This window comes from Pezoporus wallicus, unplaced genomic scaffold (assembly GCF_028554395.1).
Source record: "Pezoporus wallicus isolate ANWC-B61680 ecotype Strahan unplaced genomic scaffold, APGP_CSIRO_Pwel_v1 contig_3812, whole genome shotgun sequence".
In the NCBI taxonomy this organism is placed as follows: Eukaryota; Metazoa; Chordata; class Aves; order Psittaciformes; family Psittacidae; genus Pezoporus; species Pezoporus wallicus.
In genome coordinates this window covers 953,938-972,090 of record NW_026639618.1, presented here as the reverse complement: position 1 = coordinate 972,090, position 18,153 = coordinate 953,938, and the positions used below count along the sequence as shown (strand labels likewise).

General features: G+C 42.0%; 1 protein-coding gene across 1 annotated transcript in view; it reads right to left on the bottom strand.

Annotated features, from left to right (window-relative positions):
* Nucleotides 1-2,049: 2,049 nt before the first annotated feature.
* SNTB1 (syntrophin beta 1) overlaps nucleotides 2,050-18,153 on the bottom strand; it is a 114,476-nt gene continuing 98,372 nt past the window's right edge. Inside the window, exons 4-7 of the mRNA XM_057415270.1 lie at nucleotides 14,673-14,812; nucleotides 7,889-8,085; nucleotides 6,230-6,420; nucleotides 2,050-4,873 (exon numbers count right to left, since the gene is read on the bottom strand). Of these exons, the coding sequence (XP_057271253.1) occupies nucleotides 4,781-4,873; nucleotides 6,230-6,420; nucleotides 7,889-8,085; nucleotides 14,673-14,812 (621 nt within the window). The 3' untranslated portion in view covers nucleotides 2,050-4,780. The remainder of the gene's footprint in view (nucleotides 4,874-6,229; nucleotides 6,421-7,888; nucleotides 8,086-14,672; nucleotides 14,813-18,153) is intronic.

Sequence of the window (18,153 nt, the reverse complement as noted above, 5' to 3'; positions counted from 1 at the left end):
CCAAGTGCAAGAAGTTTCTTCCGAAACGATGAAAATTTCCATTAAAGAAAGGACCATTGTTCTACAGCCTGAATTTCTGGTATAATTTCATGTGTATTCTTTGTAACACTCCTTAGAAACAATTCATAAGAGAGTTCTGAGATTCCTTTCCTGGAGGAGGAGAAAATCAAGATGATAGCAGTAATGATTATAGTGAGAGCTGTGAAAAGAGCTGATATGCCCGTGTGAAATGGAATGGAAAGAATTACAACCTGAGTTGTAAACACAGAAGGTTACTAAATTCAGCTTCAGTCTGCTTAAGTCTCAGGTATGCATCTGGCTTGTACTAGTGTGATTACTATTCAAGTTAGTATTATGATGAGATGAGGAGTTCCTACCAAAACAAATATATTTTATAGCTTTCAATGTAAATGTTTCCTGTTCGTCATAGAAACTAACATGATTGAAATTGATAGAGATGCAGTGTTATTATTTGCTGTATTCTCTTGAAAGGAGAATGGATTAAGCAATATAGATATAAATGAAATGCAATATTATGAAAAAGTAATTGAACTAGAGCACATGTAGACTAGGCTTAGTGCTGTGAAACCTCTTCCTGGTTTTGCGATATTATTCTTTGCTTAATTGTGTTTTGTGTAAAGCCAAGCCATAAGGAGGTTTTTCAACTCTAATAGGTTGTTGCATTTAACTCTTCTGTTCCTTTGTTCCAATGTGTATTGTTCTCTTGAACTGTATGAGACCTCTTCTACATATGGGGTGTATGTGCTTGCTTTCACTGCACTTAGGGTGGCAGTGGGAAAGCTGTGCAGCTGGTTTATGGTGACATTGGGCTCTGGTAAGTACCATGATCATCTTAGCCCTGGACAAACCCAGGGCTTGAACAAATGTAATCCTACTCCTGAAAGTACCACGCATCCACAGCATCCAGGTTTCACTGATTTGAGGAAATATAAATGCAGTGAAGGTTGATATTTAAATAATTATTAAATAAGATCATGCAAAGAATTTCTCCCATGTATTAGTTTCTGCATATAGCTCCTATTTCTTTGCAGAAAAAACAAGAAATTAATCAAGACATTAATCTTCCTTAACATCTCATATTGACTAAAGAAAGTCTACCTCCAAGTAGGAGGAGAAAAGCCATCAGTTATAAACTCATCTCTTCAGCCTTAATGATGGGACTTTTGTCCAAATACTAAAGCAAGCTACTGAAAGCTGTATTTCTGGCTTAATTGAGGGGAAGGGGTTTATAAACTTGAAACTACAGAATCTTTGTCGTTAATAAATTATGCAAAAGATGGTAAGTAAAAGTACAGAAACTACATTTCATAAAAACCATAAAGCTAGCTGCCATGAACAAAGAAAATCACTTTCAGCAAAGTAATTAATACTCTTTAACTGGCTTTCCTGATGAAGAACTCTGCATGTATCTGTAGGACTTCTATAAAAAGGCACTTTGAATATTATTTTCTCATTCATCCCTTACCTGTCTTCAGTGTCCACAGTGAGCCCTGGATTTAGAAACTTACTATCTTAATTCTACGGCAAGTAGCCCAATTGTTATTGTTTTGATTCTGTAGACTCAAAGGCTGGCCTGGAATTATCAGGAGGAAAGCAGTTAGAGACATAAACCTCCAAATAGGAGGAGGTTACAAAATGCATACAAATAGGCATTTTGATGTATTGTTTGTCTGCATTATTCCCAGTGCTCAACTAATACAAAACTGCCCATGTCTTATCTGTTTATTGTCATGACTTAAGAACATGGTACCCCTTTTAGATGTGCTAATTGCCCTTGTCCATGCTCTTAACCTACAAAGAGCAGGCAAAAGAATTTGACCTGGTCTACCGTAACAGCGCTTCTCTTTCCCAGGCTGAACATCCCCAGCTCTCACCCTGTCCTCACAGGCCACATCCCTGTGGCCTTTCAGTAAATTCTAGCAGCAACACAAAACAAATGCTGCGTGCTTATGCTTTCAGCATGTTGGCAACAGCGCTGCTCTCCCATGAACATGGAGCTTACCTAATAGAAAGCACCAGTGCACCATCGACAGTACATTAATACCTTTTTTATTTTAAATCTTTAAAAGTCATTCCATCAATGCGATGAAGAGTTCTCTCAAGTAACTGAATTCTTAACAGAATGCCTGAAGTTGAAAATGTATTTTTCCCCAGCCCAAAACCAGAGGCCAGCCTTCCAAACAGCTTGTTTGGATACAAATTAAGCTCACCTCACAGAAATCCAGTAAATGACTTTATTAAATATATTCTTTTCCTCTAAAATATAAATATTCACTGTACTCTTATAAATGTAGAGTAGGTCCATATTTCATTTGTCTATCCCATCCAAATATGAATCAGTCCAAAATCTGAAAATGAAGAAATAACATCTGTAATTATCATTATTTTTTCTATAAATATATATAATATGAATTTTCTTCGCAAACTGTTACTCACTTATACTTCATATAGTACTGAGCACCTTAGATTACATATTGTGTCATTTAATTGTTGGTACTAATATAGGAATTTGTAATATTTACAATGCACATACATGTTAGGTCTAACATTCCAGTGATTTGTGTTAAAGGAATAAGGAAATAGTGCAGTATAGTTTACACACATATTTAACCTACCCCACACAAGTTTTCACTTTAATCTCCAGAACTTTTATAGGAGCCTGTGTCCAAATCTTTCAGTTACACCTTGGAACAGCAATGAAAATGTCCCAGATTGCTTTTTGAAGTCTTCACACAATGTTTTACTTGCTGATGTGGTGTGAGCTCCTATGGAAAGACGCAGACCCCACTGTACCGACTGCTCTCAGCTTCTCAGGAGGTATTGTTCCAGAAGCTTCCAAGCCAAAGGAGACCCAAGGAACTGCCACCTACATTTACGTGAGCAGCAGCAGGGGCTAAAGGAGAAATGTCCATTTGGACAGTGTTGGTAAGTCATGTAACATCTCATCTCCTACCCTGTGAATTTACACAAGGAATTACTAAGTTTTAAGTGCAAGTACCGTGACAGTAAAACCAAAGTCCACAGCTCAGTGAATGCTGGCTTTAGACTGGTGAGAGGTCCTAGGAGGGGCAGCTCCTCTGGTGGGTGGTTTAGCTGTTGTTCTTTGATGCTCTTTCTGTATTTGTGAATTCAGCCCATCATCTTAATTTTTTAATCAGTCTTATTGATTAAGATACTTGTGGAAACCACCATGAACTAATTCCTATGCTTTGAATAACCAGCATGACTTACGCTTAACTCTCAAGACTTAGCTTAAAAAACAACATGGAACCAAACTGTGTTTTTAATTTTCCTCTTTGCCAGCCAAGTGATGCCAAGTTGAAACTTACATGCTTTCTCAAGACTAAAAGAAGTGTTGTGATACAAGAGCACTTCCACAGACTCTGGATTTATTATTTCCTGTACAGTTCCTGTCCTTCAAAATGTGAATTTAGGGCAAAACTATTTTAACATCAAACAAAATCCCTCCCCTTTGTGAACCAGTTCTGGTTACAAAGTAAGAACAACATAAAATCCATCCCTATTCTGCTGCTCTCTCTTCCCACCCAACCATACTAAGCCAATTTAGTAGTTCCAAGTGCAGGCCATGTGCATCTATCTCCTGTGATGATGAAGGTCACTGTTCCTGCCTGCTGCCTGCTTTGTACCCCATAGAACTGAACTAGGCTGAAACTCAGTGAATTGTGTGTTTTGATTTAATACAGTAGTTGTGTTGCAAAACAGGAACTAGTAAGTTATGAATGTGGAGGTGAGTGTCCTACGTTTCACCAGCAGAAATAAAACTGGAGTTGCCAAGACATGGTCATATGAGCAGTTCCATATTAAGGCTTTTCTGGCATTGCAGCTCATCTTCTCATTCTGGTGTGTTTCCTTACTGTTGTGGAGCTGCTTAAGTAACTGATATAATCGAGGAAACCCTCAAAAAAATCAAGTCTTCCTCCTTCTCCACATTTTTTCTTCAATGAAGACCACACAACCAGCCTCACCCAAGCTGAGGGGGTGACACAGTAGGGATAGGAGGACAGTAAGCTTAGCATAGCTTTCTGTTGGAAAACTACCATGGCAATGTGCTGGCACAAGTTTAGGTCATGCTTCAACATCGATTCAGGCAACTTCCACTTAAGCCAGGGGCCCAGGGAGCTGGAACTCATTAAACCATTCTGGGAAGTCACTGTAAAAATACATCCTGTGTGGCCATCAAGAAATGATGCTCCTATCTATGTTCTACCTGACACCCAGCTCTCAATGCATCGCTACAGCTAGTCGTGTTTTGGGAATGTACACAAAAGAGTCTGTAAGTGGTGCACAGGTTAGAACAAGAACACTATTTTACTTTTGGGTGATGGGACAATATCTTGTTTGGAGAACTTTGACCTGACCAACATTGAGCTTGCATCACAACCAACACCCACTCTTGTCTGCTTAGCCCTTTACTTATTCTATATAAACAAGTACATTGAAATAGGCACACTTTATGATTCTGGAACATTTACATATATGGTACTACACACTTCTACTGTCTCACATGGGATTTTAAAATCCCATTATTTACAATGAAATCCACCATTTTCCTTGTCATGCCATCTCTTTAGCTGATCAAAATGAAACCTGGGCCTTGGAAGACCGCAGAAACAACCAAGGCCTGGTACTGAGCCCCAGGCTGGTGTATGCTACTGGCTAGTACAGGTTGCCGCTGTTGACTGTACTTCAGATTAGCATGGTCACTCCGTCTCTCCTTGAAGAAACAGATGTATCCCACTTATGCCACCAAGCCAAGTCTTGTAATCTTTGCTGACAGGAAGGAATGAATGATGAACACAATTGGTTTTGGACAGGAATGAAGGTCCAGTTGCTGAAAGTACAGAAAGAAATGAAGTTGAGAATGATTAGATTAGATTACAGCTCAAATAAGCAATCATTTATGGAGTAGTTGATGAGCTGATGCCTGGTATTTTGAACAGGCTTCTATTAATCACAACCCTTTATGATAACATATGGTCTTCCCTTTGCATACAGCTGCAAATATTTATTTTACTAAAAGTAAGTAAGACGCATTTTGAGAGCAGATGAGATCCTGGTGCCTCTGGGCTTGCATCCACCTGGGTAAACAGCATAAAACTCAGTCAGATGCTGCAAGCACTCCTCCAAGAGGTTCAGCCCCTCCATCATTTCAGGCTGTTTCTGACCAGAGATGGTGGCGGGACTGCTGTGGCCAATACCCAGTACAGCTGCTGTTGGGCGCAGGCTGAAGCAGGATACTAAACTTTCAGCTGATGCTGCATAGTTGCTCCTCTGTTCACACAGTAAGACTGAATGGAGACTTTCTTTTTCCCATAGTCATGGTTCATATGATCTCACCACTGCTTGCTAAGCAAAGCATGACAGACTTGTCATGGACAGCAGGTTCAACAGTAGACTCCTATCAAAACAAACCAGATTTGCCTTTCCACCAGCTATGTTTCACCTTTATTGAGAGTTAGTGACAAATTTCCTTTCGAAAGCCTGACAATAAGCAGTTCACAAGAGTATATGTTATCAATGATGACATGAAGAATTAAGCACTCAGGAACTGCTGAAAAAATTTGGCAGGAAAGACCATGTTTATATGCATAATTTATGGTATGTAAACTGCTTGTAGGAATAAGCACCTTATTTTTAGGGATTGTGACAAATAATTTAGCGGCTTAAGCAGACAGTTTGCACTACATTTGTAGTCTTTGATTTTTTTTTTTCAGCAACTAGATGTTCAAAAATAAACACGGCTTGTTGTCATAACATAAAGTCCCTATGTGTATGTTGAAATTAATATCTCATTCTTAAGTTCTTCCACCCAAAATCACATAAAAAGTGCAATGGATACACACAAGAATTCTAACATTTGGCTATTTGGAAATACAATTTATTCTTAAATATAAGAAATCTTTCATCTGGCTTCACATGTTTTTACCATTTTCTCTCTCTTTTAAGTTTACCTCCTAAAGCCACACCAACATGCTGTACTAGAAAGTACGGTGTCTAGATACTGGTACTGGAACCTGGTACTGGCCAGCTGTTACTAGAACAGACCAGAACAGCACAGAATAGAACATTTCAGGTGGAAGGGATGTACAACAATCATCTAGTCCATCTTCCATTAGTGCTTCTCCACCCCACAGCATGAAGGACCACCAAAGGTAATGTGTATCCCTTTGCTAAACACAATACTTACAATTTCTCCATCCTTTCCTCCAAAGTCTAAATAAAGCATCCTTATCCCATCATCCGAGGACATTTTCAGTTTTTCATAGGGATATTGTGCAATTGTCTTAGAGAAGGCACCATCTTGTGGTTCAGTTGTAAGAGAGAATCCATGTTCATAATGGATGGTCAAGCGGCACTCCTGGCTTTTGTATGTGCAAGCTGCAGAAGAAACAGAATTTAGTCTGTAATGGTCTTAAAAGCAACAAAGTCCATTTGGCTGCAGATATTTGCACCTTAAATTCAATCTCAACACTATCTTGTGGAAACATTTTCCTAAAGCTGGGCTTTAACTGTAAACCTTTAGATTTGAAAAAACAACAGCAATATTTCTATTGTGCAAGGTCCAAGCAAGCTTTGTTAGTGATGGTGTAAACACACAGACTAAAACTGGCCTTGCCAGTAGCAGTCATGATGTCAGTCCTTTCAACTATTATTTGCTGCATTCTTTATCTTTCTGCATACATCTACATGCTGACCCCAAACCAATCTAGTGAAGTTTAAGAAGGCACAGGCTGGCATTGCCTCCTCCCATACCTTGACAAAATCACAGCTACTCTTCTTACATCTGACAGACATAGCCAAAATCAATGAATGTGGCACACAACACATGAGACAGTTAGAAGCTGTAAAGGGTTTCCCTAAAGTATTTTGACAAAGATGAAGACACTCGTGAAGCCTCATTAGTGTCATGGTAATTGAAAAAGGGCCCAGATAATTGTATATAATAGCTACTGCAGCAGAAAGTCTGCTTCTTCCCCTCAGCTCAGCAACGCAGGCCATGATCCAAGTTAAAAAATGAAGAGTTTAGGTCTTCACGTCGCAAATTCTCTTTTCCACCACTTTCCTGTGAACAATTCTGCCAAGAACGGTCCTTTGAGCTCGCATAAAAACACCACAATAAAAGAAGGAACTGATGCCTTCCTCCTGCTTTTGGAAAGAAAGGAACCTGTGTCTCTGCGCTGAGGAGATAGACATGCCCTCGAGGTGGTTCCCACTGAACACTGGTTGGTTTCCATGTCAGAGGGGCCTGGCAGCATAGAGGAGGGTGCCTTATGCTCAGCAGCATGTGGCTGTACTTGATGGCTTCATGAAATCAGAGCTGCCCTTTGTCACAGAATGGATCTGTGCTTTAGCTCCTGCTCTCACATTTTCTGGCAATGAATGGCAATAATGCTCAACTTTAACAACCCCATCACTTGTAGGCCTAGTGGGGGAAGGACTCCCAGATCACGGGGGCACTCAAGAGAAAGTCCCAGCCTCAAAGCCCCAGAGCCATCCAACTCAGGCTAGCACTACCTGGCCAAACAGGGCATGACCAGTCTGCTTCTATTCCAGTCCACTTTGCATGTACAGAGTGCTGAGAAGTGACATGCTGGTGCTCAGGGTCAGAAATGGCCAGCTGTCAAAATACAGCTATTGGACTGGTTTGTATTTTTTCACTTTTCTCAAGTGTGCAGAGCTGGGTAAATATAATGCTTGAGAACGTGCCAGAAACCAAGGGGACAGTGGTTTAAACACACAGAACCCTAAATATGCAGTTTTTTAAATGAATCAGCTCTAGCAGAAGTACCCATGAGTGTCATGAGGCGGGGTGGAGATGCGGCACGTTACTGCAGACGTTACTCACATGTGGTGATTTCCGTGATGAGCTCTGCAGAGTTGTGGCAGCCCTGCACGACACTCCTTGTCCACAGTGAGAGGTCTCGGCTAGTCTCCGTCCTGAACAGATGGGTTTCTATCCCTTGCCTTGTACCGGTACGGGTTGCAAAAGATAAATCCATCCCTGACTGTGGTGAGCCTTTTCCTGGGCCAGAATGGACCAATCTGCAATCAGATGTGAGAACACGAGTGAATTATAACACTGACACAGAACACTGCGCCTAAATCCACACCTGAGCACAGCTCTGCTCTGCATGTTCCTAAGTGCAAGTGGTTGGGAGCATGAGAATACACATCTCCTTTGTATTAGAGCCTAAAAAGTGACTCCTAGTGACACTCAGAAGAGTGACAGTGCAAGGCAGGGAGTACAAAAGCAAGGAATGTTCCAGAATTTCCCAATAAATTGTACAAAACACCACTTTAGATAAGGAACTGAGAGAAGTCACTGACTGCCCTGTGGTGATGGGGTTTGGTCCACAGATACAAGTGTTCGCTCAGATGTGGCACCTGAATCCAACTTTCACTGTCACGCAGCATTCGCCATGAAGCTTAAACATCTGCAGGCAAACTCAGTGATAAATGCTGTTGGATAAAGTAAGACGTTCTGTAAAATGCACAGATGCCTAAGTACTGTCTTGTGCATACTGTTCCTATAAGGAATATGTAAAACGCAAGATGTTGCAGCTACTTGTAATCTGAAATTCTCTTCCATTTTGCTGCAATTAACATTTTTTACTTGGCATCAACAGCTGATCTCCTGTGACCAGCAAAGGTTCACTCATCTGGGCAAACACTAAATTGCAGGGAATATTTTTGAGTGAGAAAATTAATACCTCAGAATATTTAATTCTTCTTTAAGCTGCACTTTTGTGTTGTTTTTTTCCCCTGCTGAAGTGTGGACAGTGAATACAGAATTCACTCAGGGACATGACACTAATTCAGTTGAAAACATAATCCAGAGGAGCTCATCAGTCTTTGAGGTCCAGAGACTGACCCTCAGAGGGAGTCACAAAATGACTTCTTATTTCTCTCTCATGTCTTCTGTTTCTCTTTCTATAGGCAATCCATACACTTCAAGTGAGACTATAAAGTAAGTATGTAGCATAGTAGTAGAATACTTGTGCTGAAGGATAAAACATCAGACTATACTAATCACCTACGCCATGCTAATTCACCCTCAAGTTATTGGTTTGCATCTGGAAGAATAGTTGCCTTTAGCTGACACTCTAGAACTATGCCATCAAACAGAGATGTTTTAATATGAAAAAAGCAGAAAGGAAAGAAGCAGCACGACTTTAGCTGTTATTGTGACACTAGCCATAGGGCATCTGGAATTTTCCCAGTTCCCTACAGTCCGTGTTGGCATTTAGGATGCGCGTTGTGCCAGACAGAAGTGTTCCTCTTTCATACCCCTTTGGAAGGTTTGCAAGATTTGTTCATGCTCAGGTTCATGGTAAAATTCCTTGGATTTTCAGCATCTGCCTTGATTTCATGGTCCCAGGAAGCCACGGGGGGTGAGATAAGGAGTATCCTGCTCAGTCCTGCCCTGCACCGTGACTGGGCAGGAAAGCCTCTTTCCAGAGAGGCACCACTGCCCTCCCCAAATGCTTTTCCGCCTCTAGAAGGGCTGCATTAACACCCCTCTCAGTTTTGATACTCAAGGCCTCCACCTGCAGGTTTTGCAGTGGGGGACTCAGCAGCAAACAGCCCAAAACCTGTAACTCATTCTCATTTGGCACGAGGAGGTGGAAGCTCTGAGGGGAAGCTGCATCTTGGTAAATAAGGCAGGAGACTAGGATCTGAAATCTCCAGTCCAGTCACCCTAGTGCAGGCAGAGCCAGCATTCTCAAGCTGCCTTCTGCTGCTGGGGGTGACTGCAGGACAGCAGCCTGGGAAATCACATCAAGTTTATCACTACAAATAAACCTATTCCAGCTTCTGCCTGTGTCACCCCCTCTCCTTTATACAGTGCTCATCAGCAGTGCTAACAATTGTTTTCTAATACTTATGATACTGTGAGACAGACAGATGGTTCCAGTGTTTTATTTCCCTCCAAATCCACCTCTCAAGCTCCCTTACATCTTCATGCTTTCTCCAAAGCACTGCCATTGTAGGTTTTTCAGCACAGGGATAGAATGAAGATGTACTTTACAAATTAAAATGTGTGGACATATCCAACATGAACATTATTTCTTGCCTGCCTTCCGATCTGCATTATTTAGTGTCACTATTTAAAAAGACTTTTCTGTCATACATCTCCAGACTGTGCCTTGGAACATGAAGTTAAACATGACCTAGACAAATATGCAGGGGAACATTTGATAGTATTTATGTATCAGCTGTCAGTACTGATGTATTTGGGTACAGGTCAAAGGATTCCGAGGATTTTAATAAAGTTGCATTCACGTAAGCTGCTTCATTTACATAAACAAGATGTTACGCTAAAGACCCCAAAAATACCTTAAAAGGCAAAAAAAATAGAAACTTCACAGAAGGGCTCCCTTTATCCCTGCCTCCCATCACTCTGATCACAGCAGAGGTGTGCAGGGAGGGCTGCCTCTGGTACTATTCACCTGCAGTCCATGAAGGTTACTCTGCTCTGTGGAAGTTTATGGGATGTCTCCTGTACGCAGGAGCCCGAACACCCCTTCCCAGAGCAGCCAGAGCCACAAGAGGGCAGGAGAAGGTTGGTCATCACGATCAAGCTTGTTTGCAAAGAGCACAGATAACTGGCAGCGGTTGTAAAATGCAACTCAGCATACTCCAGGGGCCAGGGAGACAGTTCCAATCTTACTTCTTCCTTGTTTCTCTGTGTTTTAGGGATTTTTTTAGTATTGCTCCTTGCAGCGGTGTGATAGCAAGATGGGTACATGAAGTCCTGGGTAAGATGCACTGCGACCTGCTTTTCATCCAACGCTGTGGAAAGTTTCAACCAGTTACTGCAACAGCAAAATCTAATGGCCTCTTCAAAAAGGACAGTGAAAGCAGCACTGACATTCAAAGCAAGTGTTCAGCTGCTCATTCAAGATTTATTTCAGAAGAGCCCATGATACAAGTGCACTGACAGTCTGAAGGTCTGCCCTGTGTGCCACTATCATCTGACCTTTCTTATGTTGAAACCACTCCTTGCTCTCGCTTAGCATTTGAAACCTGCTCTGGAATGGCAGCATTCTGGAAACCTATGATCTCAATTTGAGCTCTGCATGGAGGCAGCTACAACCACCCTCACTGCCTTGGGAAGATGAGCAGAGAACTTACACAGCACCTTATACACCTTCCTGGGGTGCTGGGGGGCCCCAGTGCTCTCCACCTTCCCCTCTGCCAGCTTGCACATATGACTAATCAGTGCTGAAGCTCCTTCCCCATCTTGCCATGGCATAAACCATCAAACTGCTTTAATACTTTCTGGTTACAGACCTCAGCTTTACACAAAAGCTACTTACCTGATCTTTAATCAGAGTCCAACATGGGTTGCCTTCTTTTTCCCCCTTTATTTCATATCTGGCTATGATAGATAATGGAATTCGATTGCAGACTTTTAAGATCTAATTACTTGATCCCTATTCTAAAGCTAGAGGGAGGCACTGTTATTCAGGCATAAAGAAACACTGAAACAGGGATTATGACAGAAAGGTCCTAGGAGTCAGGGCTGTGAGCCAGCTACTATGCCTCCCAGTGCAGACATTTAAAGGAACAACTTAAATCTGATCTCAGTTTTCTGTGAGGTATTACTCATATTCTACACAAAGCTCCGAAAGACTGTCTGGAAAGTATTTTTTGGTCTTAACAGCATCCATAGGTTGAAGGCAAAGTTATCAACAAACAAAAAGGACATGCTGAAATTCTGCTGCTAAAATAGTCTAAGAAGATCGTAATCCTACCGCTTTCCAATTTTCTCTACTCATTATGTCCTGGGTAGATTAAGCATGACTCTCTCTACAGTATCTGGCACTGAAGTTTTCCAGTTTCAGCAGCTTTTCAAATATGCATTAGCTAAGCAAAAATGTTTTCCCAAGTACTCATAAAAATCTGAAGGAGGGGAGCAGCCAAGATTACAACATGTGGTCTGCAAACTTTCCAGGTGAAAAGTTCCAGATTGCACTGATCAATGCACAGAGGGGATTAAAAAACCTGTCACAAGGAGGGTAATCACTGACCGAGCGTGAACACAGCAGTCGATACCAAAAGCAATCCCTGTGTATGTCTCTTTTCTTTTCTTGTATAACTGTACTCAGCACGACAGATCATAAAAGCAGGATCCTGCAGGGTTTTAATCACAATCATCCAAAACAGGAGGTGTAATAATTTGGGGAATCTGTCAATTTATGTATTCTGCTCACATTGGGGATTCATGTATTTATATGTATTTATCAGATTGTGACTCCATTCTGAATGTCAGGTTCTGTGTATGTGCTGTCTTTTTACACAAGTGTTAAATTCACAGTGATATTAGTAAGAAATCACAGAGATGGGGCTGGAATGGTTCTCCAAATGCCATTTGGTGCATCCCCCTTCCCAGAGCATGAACACACTCCTGAGGGTTACCCATCCTTCAAAGTCCCTACTGATGAGGACTGTACACTTTTCCTAGGGAATCTAATCCAGTACCTCACCTGCACACCAAGTTATTCCCATAACATACACCAAACCTCCCCTGCCACAATAGGGCACAGCATTTCTCTGTTAGCATAGCAGCTGACCATGCCCTGTTGTATTCTGGAGGGACCTGGTAAACACGCTCTCCTGTCACCCTTGTGTCTCATTTTCATTCTTGAAAACCATCTACATGTTTTCCATGGACTTCTATAAATGGATAATGTTTCTTAAGCATTCCCTACTTAGAGTGTTTTCTGGGTCTTACATTTGCATTGATTTCTTCTAGACCTTCCACAATTCACTGACATCTTTTTGGAAGCCTCCCGTGAAAGTGGTCTATCATCACCTGAGGCTTTACTCATGCTCTGCAGTTGGATATGATTACTACATCTGCCCAACATGTAGCACTTCTGCTAAACCCCAAGATGATTTGTCTTTGCCTTCTCCTCTCAAAAACAGAACACCACAGATTTAAGCAATTCTGCGACATTGCCTAGACACTTCCTGGCACAGCAACCACTTTGTTGCTTATTTTCCACCCCAAACCAGCACAGCTGATTACTCCCCAGCACTGAACTTTGCAGTTGTCCTTTCTGAATTGCGTCCTGTCTTTCTGACAGACCATCTTCCTTCTCATTCTGCTCCAGCCTGAAGGCTGAAGCTCCTCCACTCACAAGTGAATGCCATCAGACAGAGAGGTGACTATCCCCACCCAAGGCAAGCCAGCTGCAATCAAACCTGAACACCTGAGAGAAACTAATTAACAGGCCCTCCAAGACAAGGACTTGGATTGTTTAATGTGTTAAGTTGCTGGTCACTGCTGACTGGGGCTGGCAGTGACCACCAAAGAGCTGCCTTTACATATGAGAACATGTGGTCAGGAAGGCCAGGGTGCTCTGCAGGATCTCCAGTCACTTCAAGGAGGAGGATTTGGGTCCATGTACAAATTACACCCCGAAGCAGTGGGGAGAGACACATCACCTTTTGCTGGGGAGCTCTTGCTTCACAAACTCTAAGGCTCAATGACAGACCTGGACACAGCCTCTGGTCCCAGTGCCTTGCCCAGTTGTCATCTGGAGCTGTCAACCTTCACCATCACACCACGTGGCAGGCTGTAAGCTGCAAAGCTTGGGGCTCTCACCTCAAGTGACAGGAACAAAGGATGAGTCAGAAGCTGGCTTCCCAGGAAGTCTGAAAGCTCCATCATGTGTAGGTAGGCTGAGGCAAAACAACCATCTGTGTAATTCACTGAGGGGTTTTGGTTTTTTAACATAATGATTTAGCAGCAAAGCCTCAGTTCATTTGGAGAGAGAACCAAGAGACCGAGAACAAAAATTAACTAATGAGAGTGCAATAAAAGACCCACTGCTTTTGACCTTGTGAAACCAGCACTTCTGAATGAGAACTCATTGAAAATGGTACAATAAAGGCCTGTAGCATGGCCAACACAATGGAAGGGCAGCTCTTTCTCAAGCCCTTTGACCATACTGGCAGAGGTACGTGATTAAGATTCATGTCAAGAAGCACGGACACTTTCCACTGCATAAAGATAACCATGGGAAAGCTCTCTCTGAATTAGTGTTGATGGATACCTTGCAGATGGCTAGTTCCAACCTAGATTCAAGAATGGGTCTTCCAAGTGCACCATTTGAAGCTAAAAATGCCAGGAATTCATTTGCTAGAGCAGGAACTGAAGCCGTGCTGAAATTAAGCATCTCCATCATGAGTGTGATCCCCAGAAGCCCCAGACTGGTGGTGCAGAACTGACACACCAGCACATCCAACTCAGGGCAACAATGTCACCTTTTCCAGCCTGGAGGAGCAGCTGAGTGCTTCTTCCAAGCCCTCAGGTCTGCGCACTGAGATAGACATCTCGGGAGGTAGAGCTCTTGGCTTTTTCAGCACTCCTGCTTCTGCATCTGGGCCAAATGGCCTCATCCATAACTCTTCTGGTGTGCTTCTGGCCATCACCCTTGGCCAGAACTTGAAATGGAGAAGAGAGGAGTTCAGCTGAGCACATTGGCCCATTGAAGAATAATCTGCTTTTCAAACCACGGCATTTCAAGTGTGATATACAGCTATACACCAGCTGTTCCTGGCTGACTAAGTTGCTCCCACCACTCTTGAAGCAGTTGTAACAAAAAAATCACATGTACCTGGTGGCTAGCAGGGGGTAGGTATGCAAAGGGCTGAACCAAGCTTCCTTCATCCGTGGCATGCTCTCATATATCAAGAGGTCCTTCTCCGTCAAGACCACTAACACTGGCTTCCAGTGCTTCTCGTTGTCCCCTGGCACCTGAAAAAGAGCAAGAGTCAGTAAAACAAGAGGCAAAGTGATCAGCGCACAATACGAACGTTTCAAGTCCTAGGTGAGATAATGAACAAAAAAGAGTTTTACTTTGGCTTTTTGATACCTCCCACATGAATTTATAACCAGCTGCTGCAGAACTGGAGGAAAGTGCAATGACATCTGCTGTTCTACAGCTCTTGTAGCCTTCCCCTGCTACAGGCTACTCCTTAAATGCAGTAGTGGAAGGACCATCAAGACAGAGCTGGGTATTATTTAGCTGTGGTATGCATGAAAAGACCTTAAATGTATATTTATAATGTGCACCATTCATGTGTTGCTGGCACCTTAACCTGAGTGCTGGACACTGCTGCTGCTGTTTCTGTTTTCATGGGTAAAAAAAGCTGCAATAAAGTAACTATTAAAGAATGTCAGGTAGTAAAATATAGTGGTTTAGGAGCTTTTTCCTCAGCAGTTCATGATTTTCATTGCTTCTCTTTCCTTCATACCATTCTTTCAGTTTTACAACTGCCAATTTATAAAAAGATCCAAGTTAAACAAGGTGTTGATCTGAAGCATTTACGCAGTGATAGATCTGCATCCACATTCCAAACCCATCTGTAGAAGTTGTCTAAAGACTGCAGTGTCAGAGAGCTTTACTGGCTGCAGGATCCAGATGTGGAATTGTACTTTGCAGGTTAGACATGTGGTAGTCTGCATGGCTACACAATTAGCATTATGGGGACCAAGCATGAATCCTGGATTTCAATTAATCTACTCTGGCAGCGTAGAAGTGTCTTAAAATATATGGGAATATTAAGGGTCTTAGTTTCAAATACAATGAAGCTTGTCTTTCATAGACAAATTCATCATTTTCCTGCTGTAGCCATGCTTTCACACCCCAGTGTCTTCCCTGAGTACTAAAGGGAATCAAACAAATGCTGACATTCACCAGAGAATCTGGTTGCCTACACAAGTCCTTCTTTAAGACTTAAGCGGTTCTCACTGTGTTATGGTTGATGCCAGCTTAGTTGCCACAGGCATGCGTCACTGGGCACATCGCTGGGTGGAGAAACATATTAGAAGGCTCAATCAACGGCTGGCCAGGCTTGGGAGTGGCACAGCCAGGAATGGTGATTCAGATCCTTAAGTGCAATATTTCTTAAGTGATGGATTCAGATTGAGAACCACATTTGAAACACTTGTATTTTATGAGAAGACAGAGTACCACAAAGTTCTAAGCTTCTAAGGACTTTCAAGACAATTGCAGACACCTTCACACCAGAACACCAATGCCCAAAGCAGATCTTAAACTAAGATTTTTGGCTTGCATAATCTTTAAGAGGTATTTTTCCTTCTCAATTAAGCTTTTCTAATAGTCGTGTTCCTGTTTACAGTATTACTTGTTCATTGGTTGTTCATGTCTCTGCATTAATCAACTTAAAGTCATAAACAGTTCATCCTTTTAATTTCTTCAGAAGTGTTAATACTTATTTACAATTTTCTTGTGGTGGCAATTTTCTTGAAGTTCAACCTTTCATTTTCAAATAGGGTCAAATAAAGAAGCCACATAATTAACACACCTATTAATACACTCCAAGAAGAATGTAAAATCCAGAGTTCTCACAGCTAATGTACCATGGAAATCTTCACACGAGCAAAAAGCATCCTCAGGTTCTTAATTCCAGTTAACTACAGTTAACACCCCAGTTCCTAGCGTGGGAATGTAGAAAGAAATGCTGCAGTTAATGTTAACATTTAATAAATATTATGGTTAATGTTAACATCTAAATTTTGAGCAGCTGCCTAGTTAGAAAGAGTTTTAGTACATACTTTTGAAGATTTCCAGAGATGAAAAATGAATATGAATATGAAACCTCTCATAAGATGAAAAGCAGGACGTTCAGATCCATAATCTGGAGGCATAAGTAGGCAGTGTACTGGGATGTTATTTCTTATTTTTCAATTTTGTGGCCACAAGCAATTCCCAAGTGGGAAGCTGCTCATTGCTTTTCCACAGAACCATCCTGCCTGTGTAGCATTTTCAATCACAGGCTTTGTTAGTAGGTGGCTGCTCATTCAGCTGTGACTCCAGAAACTTTGGGAAACACTGTTCCCTGAAAAGCAACCACAAGAAAGGGAATAAAACTTTGCCAGCTGGTCCCAAAACTATTTGCTGGACAGGCATAAATATTAGCAGCCAGAATTTCCAGTGTTTATCCTGTGGTTGCCAGCTGCACAGCAGAGCCCACAGCTTTGCCCCTATCCTTCCCAATGGCAGCGTGTCTATGGAGAAGATGTGGCACGACCATAAGGTGTTGAAGACTTTCTCAAGAATAAGTTACCTTATACTACCTCTCCTTGTAGGATGTACCCCCTGTTTATGGGGTGTATACTGGGAAGGGGAGGGAGAAGAAAGTTGCTTGCCTGATGGAAAGCCCTCCTCAGTAAGAACGACCATGCAATACACACACATTTAAACACATGTTTTTAAAACTGTGCTGGGACCATGGCTGTCTTACTGCTGAGGAATGCTGGTGTAAGCAATACTGCTGCTATTTCAGACCTGGAGAAGGATTTGTGTGCCTGAAAGCTTGTCTGTTTTCTTTCCAAATGTAACAGCTGACCTAATAAAAGCCACCGCTTTCCCTTAAACCCCCTGAATTGCATTACTGTTCCCTGGTTTTGTTGGGGCTTGGATCAGGCTTTAAAAGCCGATGTTGTGCTGTTCAACAGGCAGTTGACACTGCTGGAAGGTGTCAAAAGAGAACATGCTGTCCCGTAAATGGTAATAGCAAATCTTACAAAGGAAGAAGAGAGGCTGCAAATATACTGTTATCCTACAGGGCACATTCAGAACAAATCAGCATGGGAAATTAATCCAGCTCAAGCAAGTGCCATACCAAGCACAAGTGTAATAGCAAATTACAAAATAAAGCAAAAAACATACTGCTTACAGGCACCTAAGTGAAGGATTTGTTCAAGTTTTAAAGGTTTTATAACTGGACTTATCATAAAGATAACAGGAAATACTTCTGTAGGAGTAAATTTAAGTATCATTTGAGATGCTGGGAAGGGACTGCATTAAGGACTGTAGTGACAGGACAAGGGGTAATGGGTTCAAACTTAAACAGGGGAAGTTTAGATTGGATATAAGGAAGAAATTCTTTACTGTGAAGGTGCTGAGGCACTGGAATGGGTTGCCCAGGGAAGCTGTGAATGCTCCATCCATGGTGGTGTTCAAGGCCAGGCTCTACAGAGTCTTGGGTGACGTGGTTTAGTGTGAGGTGTCCCTGCCCATGGCAGGCAGGTTGGAACTAGATGTTCTTAAGGTCCTTTCCAACCCTAAC